Raw genomic sequence first — 14815 nt, forward strand, 5'->3', positions numbered from 1 at the left:
TGCTATTTCCTGCGGTATTTCTAGTTTGCAATATTGGTTTTATCTTATCTTTGACTACACTTGTTTCCCTACTATGGCTCCTGTTCCCTATGAGGTCATTTATATGTATTCCTTCCTGCGTATAATTCCCGACTACCTGGACAAAATCTCCAGCTTCACCATTACTGTCTCCCAGGACAGCATCTCCAGCTTCACCATTACTGTCTCCCAGGACAGCACCTCCAGCTTCACCATTACTGTCTCCCAGGACAGCACATCCAGCTTCACCATTACTGTCTCCCAGGACAGCAATATCAGCCCCACATTTACTGACTACCAGGACATCACCTCCAGCCTTACAGTTTCTGACTACATGGCCAGTATCAAGGGCAGTACCATTCAGCTCAGACTTTTTATGTTCCCATCTGTTGTAGAAAGCTTCCAGGTTTTCTATGAAAGCAGCTTTGATGTTGTCCTCTTTTAATACCCTTGTGATTTTAGTCCACAGATTTATCTCATTTGGGCATACCCAAAAACACTTCCCTGTTTTAACACTGCTTGTAGTTAGTTCTTGGATATCTGCACAAGGGGCGTGACACCAATTTCCACAAAAATGACAATTTACCCATGTGGAAGCCCGTTTGTTTGACTGACCACAGACTACACACAGCTTCATAATGATTTGAATGGTTGATTTACTGCAATTCTACTAGCAACCTCTTGAATATTCTATTAATAACCTCCTTAAATGAAGCTCTAGCTATTTGTATTTCTGTTTCTAACTGTTTTTGTATATTGGACAGCTTACCGTGCACGTTCCTGATTTATATTTAATGTTTGTGTTTATAAGGGCGCCTACAACCCCATCCGTTTACAGTCTGCTTTATTGTCCAACAAATCCGTTTGAAACCAGTCAAGGGTTCGGACCAGTCAAGGGTTCAGACCAGTCGATCTGATCTGATCAGTGGGTCACTTATTTAAAACATACTGGTCGGTGATTTGAGCTAACACATGAAGGATCTACTGGAAATTATCTACCCGAGTAATATGTGATTTGATTGATACAAAAGTATAACTTGCGTGTTGAAGAAACCGGTGATTTCTGGCAACTCCTACAATGACGAACGGTCGACCTCAACCCTTGTTTATCAATCGCTGTATCTAGCTTTTCTATTTTTTTTCCGTCTCCACCACAATAAATGCTATATTATCACTATAGTTGACTGGTGGAAATTTTGGAGGAAGGACGCTTTTTCTGTAGTAATATTTGCTTCTCGTTGTGTATATTGCGACCGCTGGTAACTACAGGTTATATGAAATTCACAGTATACGTCTGGTATTTCAAGAAAAAAGAAACTAATGAAAGTCACTCCACTCCACTAAGTACCATTATAATACTGGTTAGTTGCTACTACAACACTGTATTCTGCTATTCACTGGTATCACTAGATTATATGCGAGTACACTAGCAAGCCAGGAAGATTATTAAAAACAGCTGACCTGTGGTAAGTTTCTGGCGACTTCTGGCACCTGCCTCTATAGGCTTATCACTTCATTTACAAATTCACCTGTTTTCAAATGACACTTTAGCCTTTATCATCAATATACTAGGGAGCCACTGTAGTATACACTATACACTATGTATACTCAATGTTATCAGGGAGACTTTCTTTCCTCTGACACGAAAAGTTCAATTATTATTATTTTTTTCACACGGGACACAGGCCTGATTCCCCTCTGGCAGTAAACTCTGCTAGGTAGTGCACACTAATTCTCCTTTTTTGACTCAGTATATAATGTTTTCCGCCCAAGATTGGTTCCAGGCGCTAGAGGGATGTATCGTATAGGATTGATGACACAAATTAAAGTTCTAGCTTGGAGAGGATCCCAACCGTTTTGGATACTTACCTAACAAACTTGCCTGGATATGCAGCTTATAACCTAAGGTCAACCAACTGTTGTGTGATGTATGTCAGAAAGAACTTGCCACATTCACTCCTTTCCTTGCAGAGTCGAGTTAACATGCAGTATCATGGTGTCAAAGTAAAAACAGGCGATTTTTCCCTAAACATTTTTAACCTCTATGCCCCAGCGAACCAGCTTCAACCTGATGGTTTACCAGATCGCATCAATAGTGAGCCTACCCTTATTCTTGGAGACTTTAATGCCAGACATAAGGATATTGGTGGGTCTATAACAAACACCAATGGAACTAAACTAGTGAAATTGCTAAATGAGCATGATAATGTTCGAATTGTGGGCACTACTGAGCCTATTCAGCCTATATGGTGGCATACTAGATCTGTGCCATGGATTTAATACATCATATACGATGCATGGCTATCATAGTTAATGGTCTTCTATCTGATCACTTCCCTAGACTCACAACTGTCAATCTTGACCACATCTCCAGTAATCAAGGAGCTAAATACAGAAGGAGGAAACTTATTCTCAACCCAGAACACAGAGACAACTTTATTAACCACTTGGATCAATGGTATAAGAATTACGAGCCCATTGGCACACAAAAATTCAATGATGATTTAGTTGCCACTATTGAGACTGTCCTCACAGATCAAATGGGCAGGAAAAAAAACATAAACCTTCCACTATAAATGATCCACTATAATGATCCATAGCTACGCAATCTAACACATGCAGCAGCTGGGAGGATTGGTAAAGCATACCGTGAATGTAGAACCCCAGACCTGCTCAGAACGTTCCAAGATGCACTAACAAATGCAAGGAATAGAAAGCAAGAACTTAGGCAACAGGAATGGGAACAACTTGTTAGTGGATTAAATAGGTCCACCCCTTTAAGTTTGGCTTGGAGAGGTATAAATAAAATAACCAGGAAAAAGACTGGCAATGTTGCTCATCCCTTTCCTCTTGAAAAACCAAATGACCTCATAAATGACTGGTCCAAGACAATCAGGCATGAAAACCTTCCATCTCATATTAGAAAAAAATTAGAGAGTGCTTCTGAAGAAATGTTGAAACTGATTAATTTTATGAGCCAAAATATTGATGAGAGTGATTGCCTCTTCACCGAGTATGAATTAGATAATGCATTAACTAAAGGTCGATCAACTGCTCCTGGAGAGGATGGTATAACCTATGATATTCTCAGAACTCTAAGGCACGTACCTGATAACCCTTTGTTGGCACTGTATAATACCAGTTGGTATAAACCTTGGTAATAAATACCGACAAGTTGGTTTAGAAAGACACGTAAGCAAACACTATAACATATTTATTAGAAAACGTTTCGGTCCTGGGACCTTGATCACTTCTAACATACAGAGGTAGAATATATATACTCAGCCAAGTTACCACTGCCAACATCCAACAAAAATTGAAGCTATCACGAAAACTACAAGACCTGTGCTCCCACAGCAAATGGAGCGAAATGGGACGACCAGAAATCATAAATAACTTATCTTCCTATACACTAACCGTCACCGAGACAGAAGCCCTCAGCCTAGGGCTCAAGTTTACTACTGGCGTCAACAAGAAACATAATCTGGTGGATATGGTAACCAAGAACCAACCTTTTGGAGACTCCGAGTTTCAAAAGGGCTTTGTTCAAGGAATTATCACTGCTGCAGCTACTGAGCCTTCAAGACCGGTCATTCCCAGAAGATACATCCAAGCACTCAGGAACCTGGCCGACAACGATGACATCGTCATTACAACCGCTGACAAAGGAGGTGGTGTGGTGTTACTCAACACTGTCGACTACAACAATAAAGTCTTAAATCTTCTCAACGATGCCAACACATACCAGCCTGTATCGGAATCAGTGCTACTTCAAAGTACCCAGACTTTCCTTCAAAAGGCTCGTAGCATCTTACGAAAATCAGAACAAGGCAAGAAACTATTTAAACTTTTACCAGGTCAACCGAAACCAGCACGCCTGTATGGCCTTCCTAAGACACACAAACCTGGCATCCCACTACGGCCTATCACTTCGGGCATAGGGAGCGCACCACACAGACTAGCCGGCCACCTTGCCAAATACCTTTCAGCGCTTCTGGGCACTATCAGTCAAGCCCACCTCAAACACTCAGGTGACCTTCTCTCCCGAATTTCCAACCTGACTGTCAAAAACAAAAGCATGGCTTCCTTCGATGTCACAGCCCTCTTTACCAACGTTCCTACTGACGCTGCAATCAACATTCTGAGACAGAGGCTCACTGAAAACCACGACCTCCCTTTACCTCTTCTAGATTTCATCAATCTAGTGGAACTTTGTGTTAATTTCAACTTCTTCAAGTATCAGGACAACTGTTACAAACAATGCTTTGGGATGGCAATGGGCAGCCCGCTCAGTGCTGTGCTTGCCAACCTCTTCATGGAAAACCTGGAGACAGAGAAATTCAGCACCCTCATTCCCAACACCGTTACCTGGCTAAGATACGTTGATGATATATTGGTTTTCTATCCGAGACGTCTCAATATCCAGGCTCTTCTCAACAAGATCAATGCAGTTGAACCATCAATAAAGTTTACACTTGAACTCGAAAATGATGGCAAACTTCCTTTCCTCGACGTCCTACTGTGCAGATCTCCCGACAGTGACAAACTTCTCTTCAAAGTGTATAGAAAACCTACCAACAAGGACGATCTTATACACTTCTATTCACACCAAGATACCCGCACTAAGAGAGGAGTCCTCATTGGCTTCAATTCAATTCAATTCAATTCAAAGTTTATTCTCTATAAGGATTACAATGCTGAGTTTACAGAAATTTGGTTATTGTTTGGTTTACATGTAGTAAAATTGTGATTACAGAGTGTACCACTAGAACGCTTAGCATGGCTAGGCATTTCGGGCATACTTAGTTTTATTCTTAAATGTAAAATATTACAAATTATGAGGTAAGTTGGTATTATGGCTAAGTGACTAAATACTAGTTTATGAGTTTAGCAATGTGAATGCTTTTGTTTTGGCACAGTATATAGTTTCAGTATTGGAGTATCACAGGATTCATTATTTTAAGACTGAGATTAATATTTCTGTTTATGGTCAAATGAGTGAGCGAGTGTAAGTGTGAACCACCAGGTGGTATTTGTGTAGTTAGTTGACGGGGTGTATCAGGGAGATAAGATGTTTTCTAATGGTAGTTTTGAAGGTGATGAATGTGTCTGCAGTTCTAGAGTTCTCAGGTAGGGTATTCCAGATTTTAGGGCCTTTGACATACATTGAATTTTTGTAAAGGTTTAGTCGGACACGGGGAATGTCGTAGAGATGTTTGTGTCTGGTGTTATGCCTGTGGGTTCTGTCACAACTATCAAGAAAGCGTTTTAGGTCAAGGTTGATATTAGAGTTTAAGGCCCTGTAGATATAGATTGCACAGTAGTAAGTGTGGATGTACTGAACTGGGAGTAAGTTTAGATCTTTGAAGAGTGGGGGGGTGTGCTGCCAGGGATGGGATTTAGTGATTATTCTTACTGCAGCTTTTTGTTGGGTTATTATTGGCTTTAGGTGTGTTGCTGCAGTTGATCCCCAAGCACAAATAGCATAGGTGAGGTATGGATAAATAAGTGAGTGGTATAGTGTGAGAAGGGCATTTTGCGGCACGTAGTATCGTATCTTGGAGAGGATCCCAACCGTTTTGGATACTTTTTTGGCTATATGCTGGATATGGGTGCTGAAATTCAGGTTGTTGTCAAGGTATAAGCCTAGGAATTTCCCCCCATTATTTCTGGTAATTAGAGTGTTGTCAATCTTAATGTTAATTTGTGCATCTCCTGCTCTGCTACCAAACATAATATAGTAAGTTTTGTCAGTGTTAAGCGTAAGTTTATTGGCTGTCATCCAAGTCGATATTTTAATCAGCTCCTCATTCACAATGGTGTTGAGGGTGGCAAGATTAGGGTGAGAGATGACATAAGTCGTGTCATCAGCAAAGAGAATGGGTTTCAGGTGTTGGGATACGTTTGGAAGGTCATTGATGTATATGAGGAAGAGCAGGGGACCAAGGACACTTCCCTGTGGAACTCCAGTATCAAGTGGCCGTGTTGCTGATGCCTATTACTGATACCTATTAGTAATGTAAGATTTGAAATAAGCAAGCGCCTGGCCTCTTATACCGTAGTGGTCAAGTTTGTGGAGTAGGATTTCGTGGTTTACTGTGTCAAAAGCTTTTCTTAGGTCAATAAAAATTCCTAGTGGATATTCCTTATTTTCCAATGCTGTGTAAAGCAGATCTAGCATTTTTATGATTGCATCATTAGTGCTTTTATTTTTCCTGAATCCAAACTGGCAGGGGTTGAGTATGTTTTGAGCCGTTATAAATGAGAGCTCTTCGCATCTCCAGCCCTTGTTTTCTAGAAGAAGAATGCACTTACATAACACAAGGCACAAGCTATCCTCAACAAACAGCCCATGGAACAGCCCCCTAAACAGTTCATAGTACTCCCATTGAACATTAAAATGGTATAAAATACCGACAGGTTGTTAGGTAAGACACATATGCAACGGTTAGGTATCTTTATTTTGAAACGTTTCGCCTACACAGTAGGCTTCTTCAGTCGAGTACAGAAAAGTTGATAGAAGCAGAAGAGACTTGAAGACGATGTAATCAGTCCATCACCCTTAAAGTTTTGAGGTGGTCAGTCCCTCAGTCTGGAGAAGAGCATTGTTCCGAAGTCTGAAACAATATGAAGTTGAATGGACAGGATGGAGCCTTATATAGCGCCAGGAGGTGAGACGTAGGTCACTTTGGGAGGTCAGGTCCCTCTCAAATCCAGCCGTTCTCACTAGAAGAAGTTGTCGAAGTAGATTTCAGGTCTGTACCAAGATACCCTTGTGTTGCAGTGTCTGACAGATTGAACATTAAAATGGTATAAAATACCGACAGGTTGTTAGGTAAGACACATATGCAACGGTTAGGTATCTTTATTTTGAAACGTTTCGCCTACACAGTAGGCTTCTTCAGTCGAGTACAGAAAAGTTGATAGAAGCAGAAGAGACTTGAATGGTATAAAATACCTGTCGGTATTTTATACCATTTTAATGTTCAATCTGTCAGATACTGCAACACAAGGGTATCTTGGTACAGACCTGAAATCTACTTCGACAACTTCTACTAGTGAGAACGGCTGGATTTGAGAGGGACCTGACCTCCCAAAGTGACCTACGTCTCACCTCCTGGCGCTATATAAGGCTCCATCCTGTCCATTCAACTTCATATTGTTTCAGACTTCGGAACAATGCTCTTCTCCAGACTGAGGGACTGACCACCTCAAAACTTTAAGGGTGATGGACTGTTTACATCGTCTTCAAGTCTCTTCTGCTTCTATCAACTTTTCTGTACTCGACTGAAGAAGCCTACTGTGTAGGCGAAACGTTTCAAAATAAAGATACCTAACCGTTGCATATGTGTCTTACCTAACAACAGTACTCCCATGTGGCGATGTTGCCACGAATACTCGCCGGGCACTCGCTATGAGTAACATCAACGTTTCCACCATAAACACATCATCTATCAAAGACCTCACTACGAAACGCAGCCCCACACCTCTAACTTCTACAGCAGGCGTCTACACTATCCCTTGTGGGTTCTGTCCCAAGAAATATGTAGGCGAGACAGGTAGAGATCTTGCAGTCCGCCTAAATGAGCATCGAAATGCCTCTAACAGAGACGATGTAAGGTACGCCTGTGTCCTCCACAGAGACTCCACGGGGCATTTGATGAACTGGAACGAGGCACAACTCGTTCTCACCGAACCAGACCTCAGACGCCGACGGTGCCTAGAAGCCTCACTAATCGCCGTCACCGACACTATAGAACGCAACACTGGAAACTACAAAATTTCAAAAACATTGGCATACATGATACTTAAGCAGCACCAACCCAATAACACAGGAGTCGAAGATTGAGACACTTATGCAGCATATGGGAATCTTTATTCAGGAAACGTTTCGCCACACAGTGGCTTCATCAGTCCAATACAAAGAGGAAGGCGTAAGGAGAGGAGGAGTATGAGGTAATCAGTCCCTCAGCCTGGAGTCGATGTGTTCAGTCCATCAATCTTGTAGAATGTTGAAGATTGAGACACTTATGCAGCATATGGGAATCTTTATTCAGGAAACGTTTCGCCACACAGTGGCTTCATCAGTCCAATACAATGAGGAAGGCGTAAGGAGAGGAGGAGTATGAGGTAATCAGTCCCTCAGCCTGGAGTCGATGTGTTCAGTCCATCAATCTTGTACATTCTACAAGATTGATGGACTGAACACATCGACTCCAGGCTGAGGGACTGATTACCTCATACTCCTCCTCTCCTTACGCCTTCCTCTTTGTATTGGACTGATGAAGCCACTGTGTGGCGAAACGTTTCCTGAATAAAGATTCCCATATGCTGCATAAGTGTCTCAATCTTCAACTTGTCGGTTTTTCAAACCATTCATCACACTTGTAGAATGTACAGCATAGGGCCGTAGACGTGGCTTATATACTGTAGTGAGGTGAGATGAAGCAGGCGGAGGCGGGGTCATAGTGGTACCATCCACTAGTCGAAGTAGGTCTACGTCCAAAGGTTGAACAAGTGTTGAAGAATTCTTTGTAACAAGATCCCATGATGCTGCAGTGTCTGACAGTTGTGATTAATGGTTTGAAAAACCGACAAGTTGAAGATTGAGACACTTATGCAGCATATGGGAATCTTTATTCAGGAAACGTTTCGCCACACAGTGGCTTCATCAGTCCAATACAAAGAGGAAGGCGTAGTGGATGGTACCACTATGACCCCGCCTCCGCCTGCTTCATCTCACCTCACTACAGTATATAAGCCACGTCTACGGCCCTATGCTGTACATTCTACAAGATTGATGGACTGAACACATCGACTCCAGGCTGAGGGACTGATTACCTCATACTCCTCCTCTCCTTACGCCTTCCTCTTTGTATTGGACTGATGAAGCCACTGTGTGGCGAAACGTTTCCTGAATAAAGATTCCCATATGCTGCATAAGTGTCTCAATCTTCAACTTGTCGGTTTTTCAAACCATTAATCACAACACAGGAGTCACATGATTTCATCGTCTACCCGTCCTCATCATAGGTAGAGGTTGTTTTGATAAGGACCTGCCTCGCATGGGCCAGTAGGCCTTCTACAGTGTTCCTCCATTCTTATGTTCTTATGACATTCCTCAGGTCACGTGCGTCACATCTCACTCTCCGCCTACATATATAATGTCTTTCTACCTCTGTATGTTAGAAGTGATCAAGGTCCCAGGACCGAAACGTTTTCTAATAAATATGTTATAGTGTTTGCTTACGTGTCTTTCTAAACCATAATACCAGTTACATCGAGGGCGTTCTTCCTACTTCCTGGACCAATAGTCTCACTGTGCCTATCCCTAAGCCCCAACAGCCTGATACATTTAGACCGATCTCCTTAACTAGTTGTCTTTGTAAAACTTTTGAATGAATGATACTTAACACACTGTACTACAGAATCAGACACCAACTTTCTCCCTACCTCTATGGGTTTATGAAAGGTAAAAGTGTGCAGAACTGTATTTCCACCTTTCTCACTGCACACACCTCTACTAGTTTAACCACATTTCTTGATCTAAAATCTGCATTTGATATCGCAAACAGAACCGTTATATTACATGAACTAGCCAAAATGAACATTGGTGGTAATTTACTCTGCTGGATGATAGGATACCTGACAAATAGATCATCCTCTGTCCTCTACCAAGGCTTTAGAAGTGAGTCTCAAAAAATGTCCCTAGGTGCACCGTAGGGAGGCGTTCTCAGTCCCAAGCTATTTAATATTCTGATTAATGTTCTCCTAAATGGTCTACCTGCCTCACCTAAACATATAGTTATAAGCTATGTTGATGACATCATGATCCACACAACAGCTCCACAGTCCTTTGTGTAACTGTATTTATGGACGAGGACATTCGAGCACTGACGAGGACATTCGAGCACTCCAGGAAGATTTGAATAGACTGATGCAGTGGTCGGAGAAGTGGCAGATGCAGTTTAATATAGACAAATGCAAAGTTCTAAATGTTGGACAGGACAATAACCATGCCACATATAAACTAAATAATGTAGATCTTAATATTACGGATTGCGAAAAAGATTTAGGAGTTCTGGTTAGCAGTAATCTGAAACCAAGACAACAGTTTACCTGGAGAGAGTGCATAAGTGCATAAGTGTTCGCAATAAAGCTAATAGAATCCTTGGCTTCATATCAAGAAGTATAAATAATAGGAGTCCTCAGGTTGTTCTTCAACTCTATACATCCTTGGTTAGGCCTCATTTAGATTATGCTGCACAGTTTTGGTCACCGTATTACAGAATGGATATAAATTCTCTGGAAAATGTACAAAGGAGGATGACAAAGTTGATCCCATGTATCAGAAACCTTCCCTATGAGGATAGACTAAGGGCCCTGAAACTGCACTCTCTAGAAAGACGTAGAATTAGGGGGGATATGATTGAGGTGTATAAATGGAAGACAGGAATAAATAAAGGGGATGTAAATAGTGTGCTGAAAATATCTAGCCTAGACAGGACTCGCAGCAATGGTTTTAAGTTGGAAAAATTCAGATTCAGGAAGGATATAGGAAAGTACTGGTTTGGTAATAGAGTTGTGGATGAGTGGAACAAACTCCCAAGTACCGTTATAGAGGCCAGAACGTTGTGTAGCTTTAAAAATAGGTTGGATAAATACATGAGTAGATGTGGGTGGGTGTGAGTTAGACCTGATAGCTTGTGCTACCAGGTCGGTTGCCGTGTTCCTCCCTTAAGTCAATGTGACCTGACCTGACTAGGTTGGGTGCATTGGCTTAAGCCGGTAGGAGACTTGGACCTGCCTCGCATGGGCCAGTAGGCCTTCTGCAGTGTTCCTTCGTTCTTATGTTCTTATGTTCTTATTTATGTGTACCTGTACCTAAATAAAGTTATGCTTCACCTTTTGACAGTATATATCTCCATACTGTTGCTTGAACTTCATATTCTTCCAGACAATGGAGCAAAACACTTCTCCAGGCTGAGGGACTGACCACCTCACAACTAGATCTTCAAGTTGATAAGTAAGACATATGCAGCCTACTGTGTAGGCGAAATGTTTCGGAATAAAGATACCTAACTGTTGCACATGTGTTTTACTTATCCACCTATAGGCGTTGTATACCATTTTAATATTCCTTTCTAATGTTATATGTGAGTTAGACCTGCCTAGCACCATTCATCTCTGTACTGGACTGATGAAGCCAGTGGCTGGTGAAATATATCCACTAAAGATACCAGAGTGTTGTGATTTAAGATACAGGTGCAACAGTTGGGTATCTTTATAGATGAAACGTTTCGCCTACACAGTAGGCTTCTTCAGTCAAATAGAGAGGAAGCAGTATTCAGTATTTGAGGTGGTCAGTCCCTCAGCCTGGAGAATAATTCTGCTGAAGCATGAGAAAAGTCTTATTAAATCGTTCCAGACCATGGAGATGAACTCTTCTTCAGGCTGCAATTCTTAATTTTCAACTTGTCGGTATTTTATGCTATTTTCAAGATAACCATGAGTGAGTATGGGTAGGTATGAGTTACGACCTGTCGCAGTTTATAAAAATACAGATATACACATTAGTACAATTGTTATAACCCAAAAGAAGCCAAAGTGACTTATTTCCATTGTGGTCATTGTAAAAGTTTAAATGTATGAAACGTAAATAATAAAAAAGACCAATTACTAAAGGGGTGAAACTCTTAAGTACGTTTATTTAGGCACAGATACACGAAAGTAAGATTATCATACATAGTGTAGTGTAAAATAAGTAAAATTATCATACATAATGTAGGGTAACCCAAAAAGGTTAGTAAGTAAATAAGTAAGTTTATTCAGGTATACACAAATACAGTTACATAAATTATCATACATAACAGCATACATTTAGAGAACCTTGGAAAACCCCCCAAAAAAAAAGTCAGTGACATATTTCCATTGGGGTTCTTTTAGTTAGACAGTAACTTTTTTTTTTTTTTTGGATTATTATAGGTAATTTACACTATATATGATAATTGTCCTTAGTGCACCAGTGCCTAAATAAAGTTACAGTAAAAAGAGTAGTGAGTGTTGAGAGCCTCTGGTGGTGTGATGTGTAGTGAGTGATGGAAGGTGCCAGGGGTCGCCATGGTGGATCAACTATACTATCTTACTAACATATTGCTCCTTCTTGTCTCCTGCCTCCATCATCTGCATGAGGACGCTGTCTACTTACTTATATCATCAAAATACGCATCGTACACCCTGTTATCTACCAGCATCAATCGTTATCAACTCGTCAGATATTTGAGCATCTCTGTGAAACAAAGTTATGAAGGTAAGATATTAAATTTAGGCTCTAGTGAAGATTTTTATTAATGGTTATTGTGTGTTGGAGACTCTGACTTGACTCTACTTTAACTTTTCATTATTAAGTGATGTTGTGCTTGTAAGTGTGGGAATAAATATGTCGGTGATGCTTTATCGTCTCGATTATTTTTCTATAATGATGGTGTTGAAGGATTATATCATTGATATATTTTATTGAAGTTATTAATGTATGAGAATATTGGCGGCGTCTCTAGAAGCAACGTTTTGGCGCCTATTTTTATTTTTAATGTTTCGTAGTAAATATAATAAATTTTTAATCACAATACGACAACCCAAAGACCCATTACTGAAATGCTGTCCAGAATTAAGTTTATATTTGTCTTCATAATATGTTTTAATGGATCTTCGGAGCTGGAAATCGCATATTTCAGCCATTAAACGAGTACTATGCTCCATAAATTTACATTTAATGTCTGGCGAATTAAAATAAATTTGATATTAACCTTTACTTTGGATTATAGGACGCAAGTAATGAAAGTTATTAAAGTTTTTCTTAGAAATAAAACGTTTAAGTGAGCCGCCATGTGAGCCGCTGCCACCCACGTGTCTGGCTACTCAAAATTTATTTTTTTTAATGAATTTTATGTATTTTGGGGAACCAATAGGTTTGATGCTAAAGGAAAATGTGTGTATGATACAGATTGCAGAAAATTGGAGGAAATTCATAACCAGATTTCCATGCGAATGAAAATGACATAGAAATAAATTTATAGGGTAATTTTAGTACATTTGTTTGATTAATACACTTTTAAGAAAGGGCACTATAGCTTTTAGGTGCTCGGTGACGTTTAGTAGCAAATTTCAGGCTAAAATATACAATATTAGGTTTCAATAACGGAAGAATGTATGAGAACATAGATAATGAGCACTGTAAGCCTACTGGCCTAGGCCACTTGGTGACTTGGACCTGCCTAGAATGGGCCAATAGGCCTGCTGCAGTGTTCCTTATTTCTTATGTTCTTGTATCTGAATTTTTTGGGGAGGTTAGCCTGGGTAATTGATACGCATTTTTTTATATTTTATTTAAAACTCGGGTACAAAAGATATGGGTACATAATCAAGATGTAGCAAGATACAGGCAGTGAAACAATAATCTGCAGTGACTACACAAATACCGAAGAAGCACTTATATAATGACATCAGAACTGGCTGCACTCCAATCAAACACTGCTTTTATGTACTGTGCTTCACGTGAAAAGATGGTCTTATAATAAACGATAGTCCTACCTAGTAATGCTTACACTCCCCCCTTCCTTGAAAACATACCACTTTCACCTTAGTATACTCATTGACAAATCTCTTATACATTTATAAGAGCATTAAGGACTTCATTGACAACATGTATAAACACAATCCAGCCATCTAAAAGGCTGACTATAATACAAGGAATGTCTGAACATGATAGCACACATCCACCATTGAAACCATTCCACACCCTAACCCTCATATACCCCATGATAACAATCAATATCGTGCACGGTGGTGGGTTTAATACACTACCGCTGACACTTCAACCCCCCCCCCCCCACATGCCTAGTAACTGCGTCTGCCGTCACCACTCATAACCACCATCAGTCATTGAATTTAAAAATACATTAGAATACAATAAAATAAAAGAATATAAGAACCCCTTATCGACTCTGCCACAGAAAAATAAAATTTTTCCATTTTCTAAATACACACTGCTGGTTCATCTTTGTGCTGACACAAAATCTCCCCCATCCCCTATGCTTTTTATCTCTTTACTCCAAAGCTAAATACCAGATTATACATTTCATCAATCAAAATTATATTACAATAAGCATAAAAATATCAATACTTATCATCCGACTAATAGGTGTACATTGCTATTACGCTGAATTCCATGAAATTTACATAAATTTCCAGGTAAACTCCAGGTAAGAATTAATACATATATTGACAATCCTCACAATCCTTCCCGTCTTTTAAATACAGTGTACATACATTCTATGACATGTCGTTATGATCCAATCATAATTAAATTACACTTCCCCTTTTCCCCAGTGCAAGATAAATGCCACTTGCACTAGACGTCACAACATCTTACATTTGTTTACTTAAAACGTATAAAATAAGAACTAACATAAATAAAACTTATAACAGTATATAGATAGTAATTATTTGACAAAGTGAAGGGTACCAACTAATATGGTAACAGTACACTAGAAATTGGAACACTCACACTAATACATATTCCCATTTTTATGTATTATCATGTTCAACAAGATATATTTATTAACAATGTTCCAGAGCAATATCAGACTTACTCTATCATGCACTAAGTTACATAATATAACTTATGGCTCCTAATAAAACATGTACAGGGCAGTACTACCTCAATCATTAACAAAACCATCTTGGCAAAAGACACTTCAGAAAGCCACCCCCTGCCATCCCCTGACCCCATGCTATC

The 14815-nt window shown here is 40.0% G+C and overlaps 1 protein-coding gene across 7 annotated transcripts in view; it reads left to right on the forward strand.

Annotated features, from left to right (window-relative positions):
- The first annotated feature begins 12168 nt into the window (after window positions 1-12168).
- LOC128701144 (uncharacterized) overlaps window positions 12169-14815 on the forward strand; it is a 59127-nt gene continuing 56480 nt past the window's right edge. For all 7 annotated transcript variants that reach the window (XR_011394047.1, XR_011394046.1, XR_011394050.1 and 4 more), the window contains exon 1: window positions 12169-12328. Coding sequence is in view for 1 of the 7 variants with exons in the window: in XM_053794738.2 (XP_053650713.2) it covers window positions 12323-12328 (6 nt within the window). In the remaining 6 variants the exon portion in view is untranslated. The remainder of the gene's footprint in view (window positions 12329-14815) is intronic.

This window comes from Cherax quadricarinatus, chromosome 73 (assembly GCF_038502225.1).
Source record: "Cherax quadricarinatus isolate ZL_2023a chromosome 73, ASM3850222v1, whole genome shotgun sequence".
Classification (NCBI taxonomy): domain Eukaryota; kingdom Metazoa; phylum Arthropoda; class Malacostraca; order Decapoda; family Parastacidae; genus Cherax; species Cherax quadricarinatus.